Source organism: Caloenas nicobarica, chromosome 16 (genome assembly GCF_036013445.1).
Source record: "Caloenas nicobarica isolate bCalNic1 chromosome 16, bCalNic1.hap1, whole genome shotgun sequence".
In the NCBI taxonomy this organism is placed as follows: domain Eukaryota; kingdom Metazoa; phylum Chordata; class Aves; order Columbiformes; family Columbidae; genus Caloenas; species Caloenas nicobarica.
This window is the reverse complement of record NC_088260.1, coordinates 10913660-10929827: the sequence shown is the minus strand read 5'-3', so window position 1 is coordinate 10929827 and position 16168 is coordinate 10913660. Positions and strand designations below refer to the sequence as shown.

The 16168-nt window shown below is 39.1% G+C and overlaps 1 protein-coding gene across 2 annotated transcripts in view; it reads right to left on the bottom strand.

The window, feature by feature from the left end:
* CIT (citron rho-interacting serine/threonine kinase) overlaps nucleotides 1–16168 on the bottom strand; it is a 68789-nt gene that overhangs the window by 30724 nt on the left and 21897 nt on the right. Inside the window, exons 10-20 of one of the 2 annotated variants that reach the window (XM_065646219.1) lie at nucleotides 15247–15352; nucleotides 14232–14375; nucleotides 12763–12882; nucleotides 8703–8873; nucleotides 8374–8427; nucleotides 7743–7796; nucleotides 6479–6619; nucleotides 5980–6105; nucleotides 3086–3181; nucleotides 1226–1342; nucleotides 688–797 (exon numbers count right to left, since the gene is read on the bottom strand). In XM_065646219.1, the coding sequence (XP_065502291.1) occupies nucleotides 688–797; nucleotides 1226–1342; nucleotides 3086–3181; nucleotides 5980–6105; nucleotides 6479–6619; nucleotides 7743–7796; nucleotides 8374–8427; nucleotides 8703–8873; nucleotides 12763–12882; nucleotides 14232–14375; nucleotides 15247–15352 (1239 nt within the window). The remainder of the gene's footprint in view (nucleotides 1–687; nucleotides 798–1225; nucleotides 1343–3085; nucleotides 3182–5979; nucleotides 6106–6478; nucleotides 6620–7742; nucleotides 7797–8373; nucleotides 8428–8702; nucleotides 8874–12762; nucleotides 12883–14231; nucleotides 14376–15246; nucleotides 15353–16168) is intronic. The other variant, XM_065646220.1, reaches the window with a different exon arrangement.

Genomic DNA, 16168 nt, shown 5'->3' with positions numbered 1-16168 from the left:
AACTAGAGAGGCTGAATCTGAGAAGGCAAGAGAGAGATACGCAAGTGCTAACTGGGTCAGGAAAAAAACCCAAATGAATTGAAGCAGAATTCTGAAACTGAAGCTGGAATATCTCCCGCTTCACACTACTCCTGCCCGTTTCAGTAACAAAACATCTCACTCTTGCAATCGGCAATTCAAAAACATGCAGAAAAACTCTTGGCTTAGAAATCTACTTTTCTTACTTGTCTCTCACCCATCAGGGCAGAATGGAATGTTTGTGAAAGAAAGGTGTTTAATGTTTTCGATTTCAATTTCATGTAACTGTCACAGAGACCGAAGAAAATATAAATCTATTAGCAATACAAACGTTCAAAAAAGGAAAATATGCTGCTCCAGAGGTATTTTAGACTTCAAAATTATTAGTACTCATTTAATATGTTTGGTAAACCTGCACAAAGCACCAGCCTTAGGAAAGGCTCCAAAGTAAACATTGTAATACAAACCAATTTTCCTAGTCATGTTTGAGGAAACACAAAATACGCAGTGAACCACAACTGTTTGAAGAACAAGCATATTTCTGCATCACTGAAAAACAAGCAGGGAGCACAGCAGGCCTGCAAAAAAGAGCCACTTTTACATTAAGAGAACAGATCTTGCTGAGAACTGTTTAGCAGTGACCAGTGTGACAGCAGTCGCTGTACTTACATGTTCCTCTGGGTAAAGAGGCTGCTATTTGCTGCCAGTTTATTGGCCTCAGACAATTCCACTATTCTCTGCTCCAGTGATCTAATCTTCGAATCCATGGCATTGATCATCTGAAACAGAGCAATGTGCCTTTGAGACTGCACAATGGAAGGAATTATAAAAACACTGGTTTTTAAAAGTCTGAACTTTTTCTGGAAACAAAAAGAAGTAAAAGAAAACTGATCAAATAGCCAAAAGAGCATCACAGATGCAATTACTGGAGCTATTTACAAGTGCTTTCTGCTGCTTTTGTATTAGGAGAAAGCAGCCATTATATTATCAATGCACAAAATGATGGGTTCACAGCAAGCTACCTGGCTATTTTTAAGAAGATACCTTGAATTAAAAAACCATGTCTTTTAAAATCAGTATTAATCAGTGGATTTCCTTCAAAAGAGCTCAGCAGAACTACAAAACCTCAAACAAGATTATCTTGCTTGAAATCAGTCTCAGAAAGCTACTCTTAAAACGCTTTGATCTCCAATTCAACTCTACATACCGCCTTCTGTTCAGCCAGAACTTTACACTTCTCACGTGCTTCTTCTTCATGTCTTCTAAGCATATTCTCAAGTGCTTCCTTATCTGCAAGATCTTTCTTCATCTGATTTTCCAACACCTAAATGAAGACATTTCTTTTGTCTAAATTATATCTGTTTCACTGGGCAAAGGGCAAGCAGAAAGAAAATCATCAAGAAAGATAGAACTTTTTTTAAGCAATTGATCATATCTCAAGCAAAATTAAACCCAAGATGCAATTGCATTAAATCCATGGAAGAGAAAACTCCAAAAAAGAACACACTCTCAGTTACCTCTGCAGATTGAATTTAACGATGGAATTTTACAAAGACATAGAGATACCGTAGATTTTTTTAATTACTATTTTAAGTCATATAAACTTTGTTCAAGAAATATTCCAGACAAATGCAACAGAAAACAGAAAAACTCTATACCCCAATCTGTATAGTGGGGAAGTAAGGAAGTGCACATGCTTTGGCTGCCCTACCAACATGGCTCAGAAGTAATTTGTAAATCCCCTAAGTATGCGAGAGACCTCATGAATTCTTCAAGTCAGAGACACCAAAAGAAACAGCTAAGAAAAAGATTTCTTTTTGTGGCATGAATACCTGTCGTTCGGAACAGAACTAAACTGTTATTACATTTCCTGTTAATACGGGTTTTTTTAAAATGCATGTTATGTGTGTATGTCCAGAGCTTTAAGTCTGTTGTTAAACTGAAAGTCATTTCCTTCAAAGACAAGTTTTCAAAGGCACAAAGTCTGGACACCACAGGACATTTTTTACTGTTCCAGTTACAAACATCCCATGTCCTCTTTCACACCTTTGAACCTCTTTCACCAGCTTCCCGATTCCTTCTCCTAAACCCTGTATCATATGTCCGCCGTAATACGCTGGTTCTCTTTTTGTTTTAATGCTTTTTCCAATCCCTTTCCTCTTTTCCAGTTTTTAATGTCACCACTTCTCCTTTCCCAACATCTACCTCTGATCTTCCTGCTTCCTATCGCTCTCATTACTGATTACCACATACACTGGTCTGCCAGGAAATGTTCTTATTTCTCTTTTTTTTGTTTCATATTTCTCCCCTAGAAATTGCTTCTCTCCCCTTAAGTACTATATCCTGCCACATTTATGCTGAAATGTAGAATTAAAGTCCTAGGTAAATGTACCAGATAGAGATTGCTGAAAACAGATCATGCTTAGTAGAAACAAAGATTCTTACAAAACGCATTTCCTGGCTGACATACTGCAGGTTCTTCAGAAAAATCCTCAGCCAGTGCACATACTCCTATTTTCCCATTTGTTTTTCCTAATTTTAGATGGTGTCTATGATTCTATTTCTGTTTGTTAAAGTCTTATGCTACCCTGGAAAAGACAAAAACAAAGTGGGCGGCTTCTGTGGCTTCTTGGCAGATGTTACAGCTCCAAGAAGATGGAATTTCAGAAACACTCTAGTATTTGCTGAATTTGAAACTTGCAGGTAGGCTCTGTGAATACTCTTAGAAAATCAGCAGCAGGAACTGAAAGCTTTTTCAGGATGTGAGACACAATAGCAGTAAGGATTATCTAGTCAGCAACAGTCAAATTACAATCAACAACTGCCTTCCTATAGTTCTGACTTCACCTGCTACCTGTTTAAATGCACTGCTAAACACAGACAAGGTACAATGGCATGGACTAGAAGAAAAAATTATTCCAATTCCACTGAGCTCTCTAAACATTTCAGTAGTGGTAAGCAAGAAGACAACTCGTAAAACAAAGGATTCAGAGTCTAAAGGCAACTGGTTTTCCCTGAACTCATTCTACCCACAAAAGCTGGTAGGAAGATAAGAAGATATTTTTACTTTGAGTTTTTCCTCATAGAATTGTTCCTTCTGTTTCAGCTGCAGCTCTAGATGTTGTGCTGCGATCTGAGCCTCACGATGCTTTTCTTCCAGCTCCTGAAAACAGCAGAGATTCATATTCAGACACAAAGACGTAGCAGGTGCCGTGTGGATGTGTTACACAGGTACCAAACATTCATTCATTCTTTTTAAGCCTTCACACTATAAAAATCCCAAGACCAGGGCTATCGTAGTAAAAAACTGCTATGAGAGCTGTACATTATCCATTTTAAGCTTTGCATATTGCTTCTGGCCCATCTACTGTACAGCAGATATACTGTTAAAGACAAAGATTTCTATGAATACTTCCACTGTAAGAATCTTCATTTCCCAGTAAAATATTCCCAAAGATGGGCCAAGGTCGTTTTGTGAAAACAAGCAGTTATAAACACTTTATAGCTGCAGTGGCATCATAGGAAGCACAGATCTATTTTTGACAAGGTCTCTCATTTGTTTTCTCACAGAAGACCTCAATAATGGGGCACTGCTGTCTATTCATTCTACATTCATAGACTGGGAATAGATTTCACTCTGCCATATTCCTCAGATGAATGTTGTCAGAACAACTATTTATAAATTGCTGGGAAAATGAAAAGTGCAGGATGCAACATGTATGGTAGAACATACCAGAATATTTTTAACCTCTTTACTTCACATCGGATTGTTTGAGCCATGCACAGTAAGGACTTAAATAATTTTGTATTTCATAAGTTGGCTATTTCTGCTGTCTATTTATTCAGGGTATACCTACAATCACCTTTCACAGGATACCTCGCAAGAGCTGAGTTTAGAACTTTATGCTCATTCATTGACGTATTTGCCACACCAACAATTTCCTTAGAACAAGAGGCAGATCCAGGTCTTCTGTTCACTACCTTTGGGTTGACTTTTGCACGGACAAGTTCAGGTTTTGCAGCGCACCCAGGTCTCCTGTCTGCCTTCATTACTGCATAGCACAGAAAAATTTCCCGATATTTCTACTTTAGCTTTTTTCATATTCTCTTTTCTGATCGTCCTCATCTTGAAAACATACAAAGATTTTTTGTTCCAGTAACTGCAATAGACCGCTTTTTCCAGAAGCGCGAATCAAAGAGGAGGTTCACCAAAAGTAGGTCATCCACAGTGCCAAGTACCCGGCACTTCTGCACAGAATGGAGACTGCTGCTTTCTGCAATTGAAACATGTCTCCCAGCAACAAGAGGGACAACTTACCTCCCCCAGAAGCCCACATGTTTCAGGTCCTGGCAGAGAATCAGACAATCAGATCAGGAGCAGCTCCAAAGCTACCAGCATCAGACTGCTCATCTTGTAGCAGAAGCTTCACCGGTTTCTGCAGTGGCACTTAACAGCCAGCGTGGGCTCAAAAAGGTAATCTCTTACCATCCCAGTTCTCACTTTTCTCTGTGTAGCGCTAAGTTTATTAGCCTCATAGCAATGATCTACACGTTTAAGCAGTAACAAGTATCTTCTCTACCTTGTTTCTTACTTCTTATTCAATTCTCTACAGGCAGATCAGCAGCTATTTCTCAGGTACTGATGGGTGTACATGAAACCAATGCCTTTATTCAACAACTTCCACCTTATTCAATGCAATTCTGTATCTTCAGCTCCCTTTCACCTTTCTATTCCAGGAAAAGTCAAAAGCGTATGAAGAGATCAACTTGAGGGAACAAACAGGGTAGAAGTGGAGAAAAAAAGAAAACTATAACCCTGTGCTCCCAGATCAGAGCTGCAAGGAGCCAGGAAACTCTGTAGGATTATTTCTTAAACACCTGTTTGACTTCTTTATAAAATACTTTTGTGTCTCTCCAACATTCTGTCAGAACTCCATGGAAACTATCTGTAAGAAGAGCTAAACATGTCCCATGGTGTAAAACAATTAGCCGAAATTTCTGCATTCCCTTCCAGTTTTTCCTCCACAGAGAAAGTAATCAAAGCCAAGGAACAATCCCCAAATATACACAAGAGGCTTATGAAACAATGTGAAGTTTTACACTATTTCTAAACATAAAGTTGGCTCTGTGCCCAGCAAAACCAGTCTCCCACTCACCATGCAGTCATGTTATCAAAACAATTTGAAAGAAACGGCACTACTAAAGAACTGATTCTACCTTTTCTGGAGAGCACTCAGGCATTCTGATGCTAAAGTCCACATTTGCAGCTACTACCCTTGTCATATTGGCAACATAGAGAGAAAACTCATGAGAAACACAAAATTAATTTGATTATTCCACTATAAAATTACACTTCCTGTCCCAGGGAAGTATGAGAAACACCCTCTGCTTGGTTCACTGTAGAGTGACATACTAATTCACTATAAAGATTTAATAGGTTTAAGAAGGATAGAAACAAGAAATTGCCAACAGAGAGGTTATGTGGGTGAAAATGGATTCCTGACAAATATTATCTTTGGAGATGAACAGTTTAGATGACTAATTTCCCTGTGCTTCAAAATGTAAGCATTTCAAGTAGATCTAACCTCTAAATTCCTTTGCAATTTAGTTTAAAAGCTAGATATCAATGTTTTTATTGTTGAAGCATCCTGTCCCGAGAATGTTTTACTTCTAAAACTATCATTAGGTAATTAACTTAAATATTACTAAGTTGACTTAAAAGTGCTCCCACTGAGACAACTGGAATTTTAAAGTAATACTAAGGCTAAAGGTACAGGAGTGAAGTTGCAACTAAAGGTGAATTTGAGCACTTAAGCTTTCTCCAGGATGACTGGTACAAGAAACAAATCCCTTTATTCAACAGTTTCCACCTTATTCAATGCAATTCTACGTCTTCTGTTCCTTTCCTAGCCCTTTCTTACAAACCCTTACCCTTTATCTTTCATTTTCACCTCTGCTCACCAGAATTTTTTCTGCCATCTGTTGAATCTGTTGAGATTTAGTTTGAATATCCTCCTTTAGACGGTTTTCTCTTCGTTCCACAGTCTCTAACCTCTTCACTTGATTCTCCAGAGAATGGCGCCGTTCCTGCAGAGCAATCATGTACTGCTGTTTAGGCCAACCAACTCTGCATTACCACATAGCAACAAGTAATTTCCAGAAAAAAAGTCAGTTGAAGCAGTCAGTGTATAGTCATCTTTTACATTTGAAACCCTCATCATGCCTCAAATCCCTTATGCTAACCACACGTCCTTATTGACTCCTCACTGAAAATAAAGTCTCTCCGTTTTCTTCAAAGAAACACATGCTTTTTAATTAAAAATGTGTTAATGTCTAACATCACTTTCCCATGAATAATTACTACAGGAATACAAGCTGTTCACAGCCATCCAGATGAGGGCTCCTAAACTGAGACACATCCCAATAGCTAATTTACCCTAGATAGACATTCTACACTCACCTCCGCTTCAAGCAATTTCTTCTTCATGCTTTCGTTAGAATCTTCCCGATTCTGCAGTTTCTCTAACTCCTTCTCAGCTCTCTCCTTTGCTTGACGGATATTCTGAAGAAGTTCAGTTGCTTCTGAGCTCGCTTTCACAGCCTGAAGGTCCAAAGAGGAAAAAAAAAAGGTATTGTAAGAAAAACACACACATAAAAACTTGGTATGTGAAAGTTCATAACCTTAAGATGGTCAACATTGTGAATAAAATTGCTACAGGACTTTGGCCTAGCAGTCTACAATTAAGACAACCTATTAACATGTGCAAGAACCCAAATTCTAACTTCTGTTACACAATTCTTTTCGGTTTCACAAAAAAAAAAAAAAAAAAAAGAAAATCCAGGGGGTCTATATGTTTGTCTTGCCGTACTGCAAGTTTCTAACTGTCTCTATGTACTGAAAGTGAAGCCTATCCCCAAATCCAGCTCCAGTTCTTGGAAAGAACTCACAAAATACTCCTGCTAAAATGTTGGGAGAATAACCTGTTGGCCTACAGGCAATTCATTGGAACTAATGAAAGGAAAAAAGGAGGGGTGGTGGGGGTGCTAGATCCCAAGCCCTTGAAAAAGCCGTCCCTCATCAGGTTCCAGGTTTGAAACGCTCTCCCAGGGGATTATTATGACAACCCCTTTCTTTTCTGCTGAAAGATCCCAATAAGAGAAGCTCCTCTACTGTTCTTACAATGGCTTAAGTGACAGACTGACCACAACTGCAGACATTAAATATTATGTACTTCTTTCTGCTTATGTTGCTAAGGTATTTCAATTCTGTTGTGAATCCTTATCATACAATATTTTTACTGCAAATAACTGAACTGGAAAGTGATTTTGCAATTAAAACAGAGTATACTGGGAGATTAAACTAAGTCCGACACATACTTCTCTAGTGAGCTAAAAACATCTGAACCCTGTCTTCAGAAGCAAGAGACCAGTGCATTGCATTGGGAATACGCAAACTGGCCTTTTAAATTTGAATTCCTCTACACTACTCCAGTTCTGACTCAGCTTCATTTGTAAAAATAAACACTGTTGACATGTCTTAAGAACCGAAAGCATATTGAGAACACCAGTGACTTCAGATACCAGTTCCCACCCCCTTTTCCTTATCATCCCCCATGCTATGACTAATTCTATTTTTGAGGATAAAACGAAGTGCATCCCTCCTCTGCATTAAGGTTTCGCTGGAAAATCGTGTGGAAAATTCACTTTCACCACCCAGACATTACCTTTGTCAGCTTTTCCTGCAGCTCCTGGATTTTGGCCTGCTGCTCTGTATTGATCTACAGTTAAATAAAAAGATGGGGGGGAAAGAGTGTCATAAAACCAAAAAGGAGAAAATACTCTCTACTTATGATACCATATTTATTTTAATTCACTTCCAAAAAAACTTTATTTCTCCCTCTATATTGCAGCACACCAAATTGCTTCTTGGCAAATCTACTCCCATTTTACTAACTTCTGGTTGATTTCATATTTTGTTCACCAAGTAGATCTTTCAGTGTGAGAATACTCAGAATTAATTTTATTTTTTATTTACTATTCCTTATTCACTATTCTTTATTCATAAAGAAAACCCTTACGTATCACTAACCTAATTCCAAACTCAGATGACACACAACGGTCTGTCTTTGCCTAGCTTCAGAATACAATCCATTAAGAACAGGATATCCAGACACAGCTTTATATCAAATCAGAAAGAACAGTGAATCCCACCAAGAAAAATATTTTTAAAAAATAAAATAGGGAGGGATGTGAAGCTGTACATGCCACTGACAAGCCAAAGACACTCTTGGTTTCTGTGCATAATATGAATGACACAGGAGGCAAACTCCAGGACACTGAAGTGTGAACACGCACCTTCTCCAATTTGCAATACAAGTCTCCTGCTTCATTTTTTCCTTGATCTTTAACCTGTAACTTAGATAGAAAATATATAAAAGTCTCAGGAAAAGTTGTAGTACACTGGTCTTCTATCCAGTCACCTCACGCAATTTAAACACAAGAGTTACACAAAGTATAAATTACATTATTTCAAGTGTATGATTGAAAAACATTTTGTATTAGTTTTGTACAAACCACACTAATCTTTAGAGGACACACACAACACTTGTGTGTGTGTGCATGCGTGCGTAAAACAGCACTAGAAATTCAATAATCAGTCACCTCTCCCGTGAAGCCTAAACTACCTTTTGCAATTTGTTGTGACATTCAGTAGCTTTACGTTTGAATTCTTCAGCTGCCAGTCGGGACTCTCTCAACTCCGATTCATAAAGATCACTACGCCTGCGAGCTGAAATAAGATCCTCTTCTAATTGATTCATCATCAACCTCATTTCTTCTACTTGAGCTTGATATTCCTGTAGTTGTGGTGGAAGGGAAGGAAAAGGTATCACATTTTAGAGGCAACAGGGGAAATACTGGAGCAGCAGATCCCACGATGCTGACTGCAGGCAAGAGGCATTTAAGAATATGTGGAAGAAAAATACAAAACAATAGGAACTAAATAAAATAACATATCCATAGTGGTCTGGTTTGAGTGTTGCCATTTTCAAGTCTGTCCCTCATAAAAGTCAATACATTTTGGAGGCTGGCTTCACGGCCATACACACATCTACATACAAATGATAAAAATTACTTACATTTCTAATTTCTGAAACAGAAATGTGCCTTTGAGTTGACGTCTCTACTAAATGCCCAGATGCTCCCTCAAGATATATTTTCTCAGGCTGATAACATGAGAGTTAGCCCAGATCTGCACAGCTTAGGTAAAAGGAAAGAAGGAGAAGCAGAGGGGAAGCGTGCAGTGGCTGTTAGCCATTGGTTCTTTGCTCTTGACCGAGTTAAAAAGGAACGTTTTGCTCTGTACAGGAAACAACTTCAAATCAAATATTAACTTAGAAACTATCTGTAAAAATCACATTGCCCATAAAAGCTATTTCCTTAGATAGGCAGAAATAATGATTCCTCATTCAGGACACTACAAGATAAGGCATTTGGATGGGGAAGGTGGAGAAGTAAAAAACATTTGATGTGACTATCTCAATGAAACTGGGTACACAAACCAAGACTAGCTCATGAGGTTGCTTCTCATATCTTTACTGGAAAAAATGAACCTCATTCTGTTTATTTCACATTTACTAAGTCCTGTAAGTGTATATTTTATAAAGTTACTCTAAAAAAAAAAAAGAAATTATGAAGCTGAGAACAAGTAGAAAACATGCACATCAAGAGCTAGGCAAAAAAGATTATGAGAGAGTGACAGTGGGGGAGTTTATCTTATCTTTCTTTCCATTTTAATATCTTGCACTACGCCTGACTACCCCCATATTCAAAAGAGTAACTGTCTCATGACAAAATCAGGTTTGTCATCACTCCTTCCAGACAGCCAGCTGTCTTCAGTTAGACAAGTGATCGCAGGAACACTGACCCTCATGTCAGCCCGTGATTCTCTAGCAACACGGAGAGCTTATGCAGATGTCCCCCTGTTGGAGCAAGCCCAGAGGAGGCCATGAAGGTGTCAGAGGGATGAGGCACCTCTGCTGGAGGACAGGCTGGGACAGCTGGGGTTGTTCAGCCTGGCGAAGAGAAGGCTCCAGGGAGACTGGGATCAGTGCCTAAAGGGGACCTACGGGAAAGCCGGAGGGGAACTTTTTACAAGGGCAGGTAGTGACAGGACAAGGGATGATGGCTTTAAACTGAAAGACAGGAGATTCAGATTAGCTATAAGGAAGAAGTTCTTCCCCACAAGGGTGGTGAGGCCCTGGCACAGGCTGCCCAGAGAAGCTGTGGATGCCCCATCCCTGGCAGTGTCCAAGGCCGGGTTGGACGGGGCTTTGAGCAACCTGGTCTGGTGGAAAGTGTCCCATGGCAAGGGGGTTGGAATGAGATGATCTTTAAGGCACTTCCAAGCCAAACCATTCTAGGATTCCACGACATTTGAAGAAGCTGCGTCATTAACGGACTGCTTTACTATCCGTTATGGGGAGCACGGCAGAATGGCTTTTCGGTTTGTAATCCCCAAATTGGTTCTTTGGTTTGTAAGGCAGACAGGGGACCTACTCCTTCCAGTTAATCTCCCTGTGAATGACCTTATTTTTTTGCTAGAAAGAATTAGAGCCTTTTTATAAAAAACACATTTGTGAATAAAAAAGGCAGAACGGTTTGAAGGAATACATACTCTGCTCAGAAATCACAATTTGTTAAGATTTCCTAAAATACTCAGCCTTTATATCAGCAAGCACTTGACCAGAGAATTACAGGTATGACTACAGTTGCCACTGTGAAAATGAGTGTTTGGGTAGGGAGGAGAACGGGGAGGGAGAAAAGAAGGAAGAAGAAGAGATAATTAGTAATATTTCAGTTTTTCTTGTTTCTTCACAATTGTAAGACTACCTTTGAATAAATCTCATGGTCAGGTCAGAGCAACAGGCCACATCACTCAAGGCGATATAACTCTTGCATACACATTGGTCACCATTTAAAAACTATCAAGATGTACTTAAGCGCATTTTAAGGGACAGGCAAAGCTCAGGGCATGTATCTGAAGCAAAACACTTCAGGTTGGCTGCATCCAAATGAGTGGGCCTTTCAAAAAATATAGATTCTGATTTGTTGCAAGTTCACTCATTCATATGGGTCTTCATCAAGTAATGACCAGAACAGAGGTTTATTAAAAAAAAAAAAAAAAAAGAGAGAACACAAACACATAGCCCCCCATCCCCCAAAATACCTGGGGTTAAGCTGAACCTACAGCCTTGCCCTGAAAATACCAAATGCCTAATTATTGGGTTTTTTGAAGATTCTGATTTGCTGCTAATTTTACTCGTTCCCTCTCAAGCTTCTGGTTTTCAACAGCAAAACTCTAAGGGACTCTTCCATCCCAACTCCCAGTTCCCTCTGACTTAAAAAATACTGATCCATGTCTTTAATGACCAAGATCTACCTGCTGCTATGAGTCAGCAAAACCATCTCTGCAGATTTTGTTGCCATGTTCTTGCACATGTGTTCCAGGTAGCTCAGAAGACCACCTGAGACATGAAAGTCTGCAGGATATTAGAGATTCATTTGTTGACTTGAGCAGCATTTTTATGTCATCGTGAATCTTCACAAGACAAATATAAAGATTCTGGGATAAAAATACTTGATTAAAAATTACTTGCATTATTTTTCCTCTGTTACGTGTCTGTACTGCCTAAGAATCTATTGATATTTATCATCACCAAATGTTCCACATTTCAATATTTAAAGCAACATTGCTAACGAAGTACCAGAACACAGAGTAATGAGCTCTAGATCCCTTGTATTACATAAAACAGCCACCCAGAAGAATGCTGTAGAAGCCTGTGGAGGCCCTGCTACATCCAGAGGCTTGTTTCTGCATTTCATTACTTTTTACATAAGCGCTGCTCATGTCTAGAGAATTTTTACCAAGGTTTCTGGGCTTCCTTGTCTCAATCACTATGAAATTAGTCATTTAATGTTTGTCAAGTGCCTTGAAGATGAAAAACAACAGAAAACTGCACGGAATTGTCTGAACGTCACAGCAAATTTCAATTTCTTTTTCTCAATACAATATCTTGCTATTAATTCATAAAACTGAATGGGTTCTGTCTTGTAGACGATTTTAAATCCTAAAAATATGTCCACCTTTGTCACCATCTTTTCATTAACTTTGATCTTTTTTCCTTATGAACAACTGTACGAATTAATGATTTTTCAACATTCTTCTGGTGGAAAACAATTATGAACGACTACTTTACAAATATATTAAATTAGGAAAAGAACAGTTAGGCAACACAGGTTCTGTTGTGAAAGACTATTAAGCATTTGAAACGGTCAGATAAGAAAAAAACCACCCCAAATTAAGGCTAGCTCAGTTCTCTCCCAGGTGAAGATTCATGAACTTGCTGTGAAATATGTATAGCTTGACCACTTAAAATGGATAGTTCATTTCTAATGTAGCATATTACTAAAGCATTACAACGTTCTCCTAGGCTGGTTTTATAGACAAAGTACTTTCGGGACCAGGAAAAGAAAAACTTGAAGGCTGGAGCTTGTGCTTACTTGCAGTATACACAAAAGTATATGTTGTTGCTTCCCATTTTGTTTAAGAAACCATGCAAACACACAGATTGGGAGCCATCACAGCCTACCAACATAAAACAAAAGCCTGGCAACAGAGCTAGAATATGTCAAGAATGCCTGTTTGTAGCTGGCCACTCTTGCTTGCCAAAGCAGCAGGTATACCTGTTCTTTGATCTCTTGCAGTTTTCGGCTTTGCTCTCTGATATCATGAAGTAGCTGTAGCGCCTTATCATCTTCCTGAGACACCTCCATCCGGGCCTGCTCCAGGCTTCGCTTTAAGCTCTGCAGAAAGCACAATGTTCAATACATAGTCTTTGGTTTTTCAGATGCCTGTATAATAAAGATCTTTAGCTACACAAATGCCTCCTTGATTGCAGTGAGGCATCCAAAAAAAATTAAAAAAAAACACAACCAAAAAAACCCCACCAAGGCACCAATGATAGAACCCTAAAAAAATTCATGGCCAGTGCCTTCTATCTGGATGGAAGCAGCCCGTTTTACAAACTGTTTACCACATATAAATCTTAGTTCAAATATCTACTTCCTCACCTCAGCTTTAGAGACAAAAACCAAACATAGATCACAAAAGGCATCCATTATTGACAGCATTTATCTATATTTTATCTAACACTATTAATTCACAACCTAGATACAATCCTTCAACTTCATGTTACTAACAAGCCTATTCATTTTTCTTGTTGCTGTTGAGTTAAATCCTTTAATCATCAATAAACTTCTGCAAAGAACAGAAGCACTGCTTCGGTATCTCACCACATACCTTACCTGCAAATTTTGACAGACCAGTGGTCCTGCTATCAACTGTGTATTATTCTTCAACAGAGAGATACAAACTGAATTTTATTTATTTACCGAGTAGCATTTGGCATAGGAAAATCACTCAGCCCCAGATATGCTTCCCAACAAACAAATCCATCAGAAATGCTTTTCGATTCTCTGAAATCATCTGAATTTTTGTTCTTGGGACAAGAGAGGAAATAGAATATTATATCCAACTGAAAATACAGAGACCATTAACTGTAATGAAAATATCCCCACTGGAATCTTGCCAGGACAACTGGGCAGACATTCCAGCTCCCATGAAAAATGCCAAATGATCTTTGAAGACACAGTTTTACGGCCTCATCTTCACATTCTATCTGAAAAATAGCACCTGTCCTAACATCATCCCTGACATGATGCTGGGGAACTGGATCAGCCTGAACCTGGAATACCACAGATGGAGGTAACCCCATTGTTTCCTAATCCCCTTATTTGTCTTCGAAGATTTCTGTCTAGGTACTGATTAGGCTCCATCCTCTTCTGGCTAAGAAACCTGCAAGAAGTCAAACCCAAGCATGTCCTAGCACAGCCAAGACAAACATCACAAATAGTTTCAGCAAGACCAGGAAAGTAACTATTCCTGTGTGTTCTAAGCGCATGATCAAGAAACAAAGTTTGAATGAAACTATCAAGCAAGCCTCAAACAATTCAGGGCTTCATATTCAACAGAGATCCTCTCACATCATGTTTTCTCTCCATCAAGTACCCCACTGAAACCGTGATGGAAGAGAAAGGCAAAGACCACCAAATTTGAGGCCTTCAGAGCTGAAAGGGCTGGTGTAAGGGCTCACACTGCATTCTGTGATATAGGTGGCCAGGTCCTGCTCCAGGAGGGATCGCTGGGTCTCAGAGGCTTTCAGTTCCACCTCCTTTTGGCTAAGTACAGCCTCCACCTCTGACACTCTCCGGTGCAACCGCGTCATTTCCTGCTCCATCTGCAATAAATATCAAGAGGTTATAAAGGGGGCTTCAAAAGCTTGGTTAACTGCTACTTTCAGAGCTCTGTTTGTAAGGAATATGTCTCCGAGAGACTTCTAGCTATATTTTTCCAAATGGTGTTTAAATTCCGATACCATTGTCTCTGCTCCAGGAATGCACAGTTCTTCTTAAGGACAAGTAGTAAGTCTAAGTCACCCCATTCATTCAAGCTGCTTGCTCATATTCAGTCATTCTTCGAACCCCAGTTAGCAAAGAAGACACAATCATTTTTCACCTGACTTGCAGAGATGGGTCACTTTAACCTTATCCCAAATCCATGCTGGACCAGAAGATGGTTTTCCCCCATCTCCTTGTCAGGAGCAAATGGTCAAATCCAGAACAGAGCAGGGAGACAAGTAATCGAACTCTCATAAAAGTCTCAAACAAGCAGTAAGTTTTAAAAGGCTCCACCGGGTTCCTTTTATTGGAGCACGGCAACTGTTATAAGGTGTTCACCATAACCAGTGATGTGACAAGAGTTATGTAAGTAGAAGCTGACGAGTTAGGAAGAGAACCTCAGAACAGTACTGCTGCAACTGTGCGTACGATGAAGAGGCACGGTCTGCAGGAAGAAGCAGTCGTCTGTGTCACGCTGAGAAAAGGACTGTTTAAAATCCAGAGCCGCTTCTTGTTAAGATAAAAGTATCTAGAGCAACAGCATGGCCTAAATTCATCTCCCTTTGTACTGGAGAGGAAGCCACCTCAGTGAAGGAAAAGCACTTTGCCCACCACGAGTCTGGAAGATCAGCAGCATCTGACAGATCCCTGGACAGAGAGCGGTTGCAGATTCCTGGAGCAATGGAGTTGGCCAATTGCATAAATAAGTACCTTGTGACACTTGTCCTGGGCGTCTTGGAGTTCTTTGCTCTTGAGAAGAAGCTTCTTTTCCATGGAGCTGACCTTGGCTGGAGAATCCACACTTGAAAAAACAGATCTAAAAGAGCAAAGCCAAACAGCATGTGAATATAGGCAAAAAATACTGAAATCTGCATTTATGCAACCTTGGTAAAGTCATTGGGTACTTACACCAGGATAAAAGAAAGATGCAGCAATCACAGTCTAACAGCCATCATTTCAGATCAAACAAGCCATAAAACCCCATGATAGTATATCATTATTAAATAATCCATGTGTACTTCTAGTTATGATGTTAATATTTTCAATCAGTGATTTTCACGTCAGAGTGCAAAACAATAAATCACAGCGACATTTTCGCATAACTTGTATGGATTTATAAGTGTAACAAAAACAAAGCGTGAAGTCAACATAACCATTTGGAAAGAGAAAACTTGCAGAGAATTGCTTTTTATTTTGTGCTTTATTTTTAAACAGGTTTTTAAATTATCATCAAAGTACAAAAGCCCTAAAAACTTTAACATGTCATTATCTGCACCACAGGAAGAATAATTTCATATTCTTAGTTACCTTCTGTGAATCAAACTTGAACTGAAAGTTTCCTAACCCAGTTCATATGATCCCTACAAACTCAATCAATAGCAATGTGATTAGTCACACTGCAGAACTTCAGAGTTCCACTTATAAGTGATTTCTTTCGCGAGACACAACTTAACTGTACTATTCAAAACAATCTGACTCCAGAAACCTGAGGAAAATATTTACATGTTCTTAAGCTTTCTCATTGCGACTCAACATTTAAGAACTTTACTATTTCTCTTACTTTAAATTCATTCTAGAAAAGGATAGGAAGCCACTCCATGTTTTGGAGCGTATTTTTAGTGCTCTGCAGTCT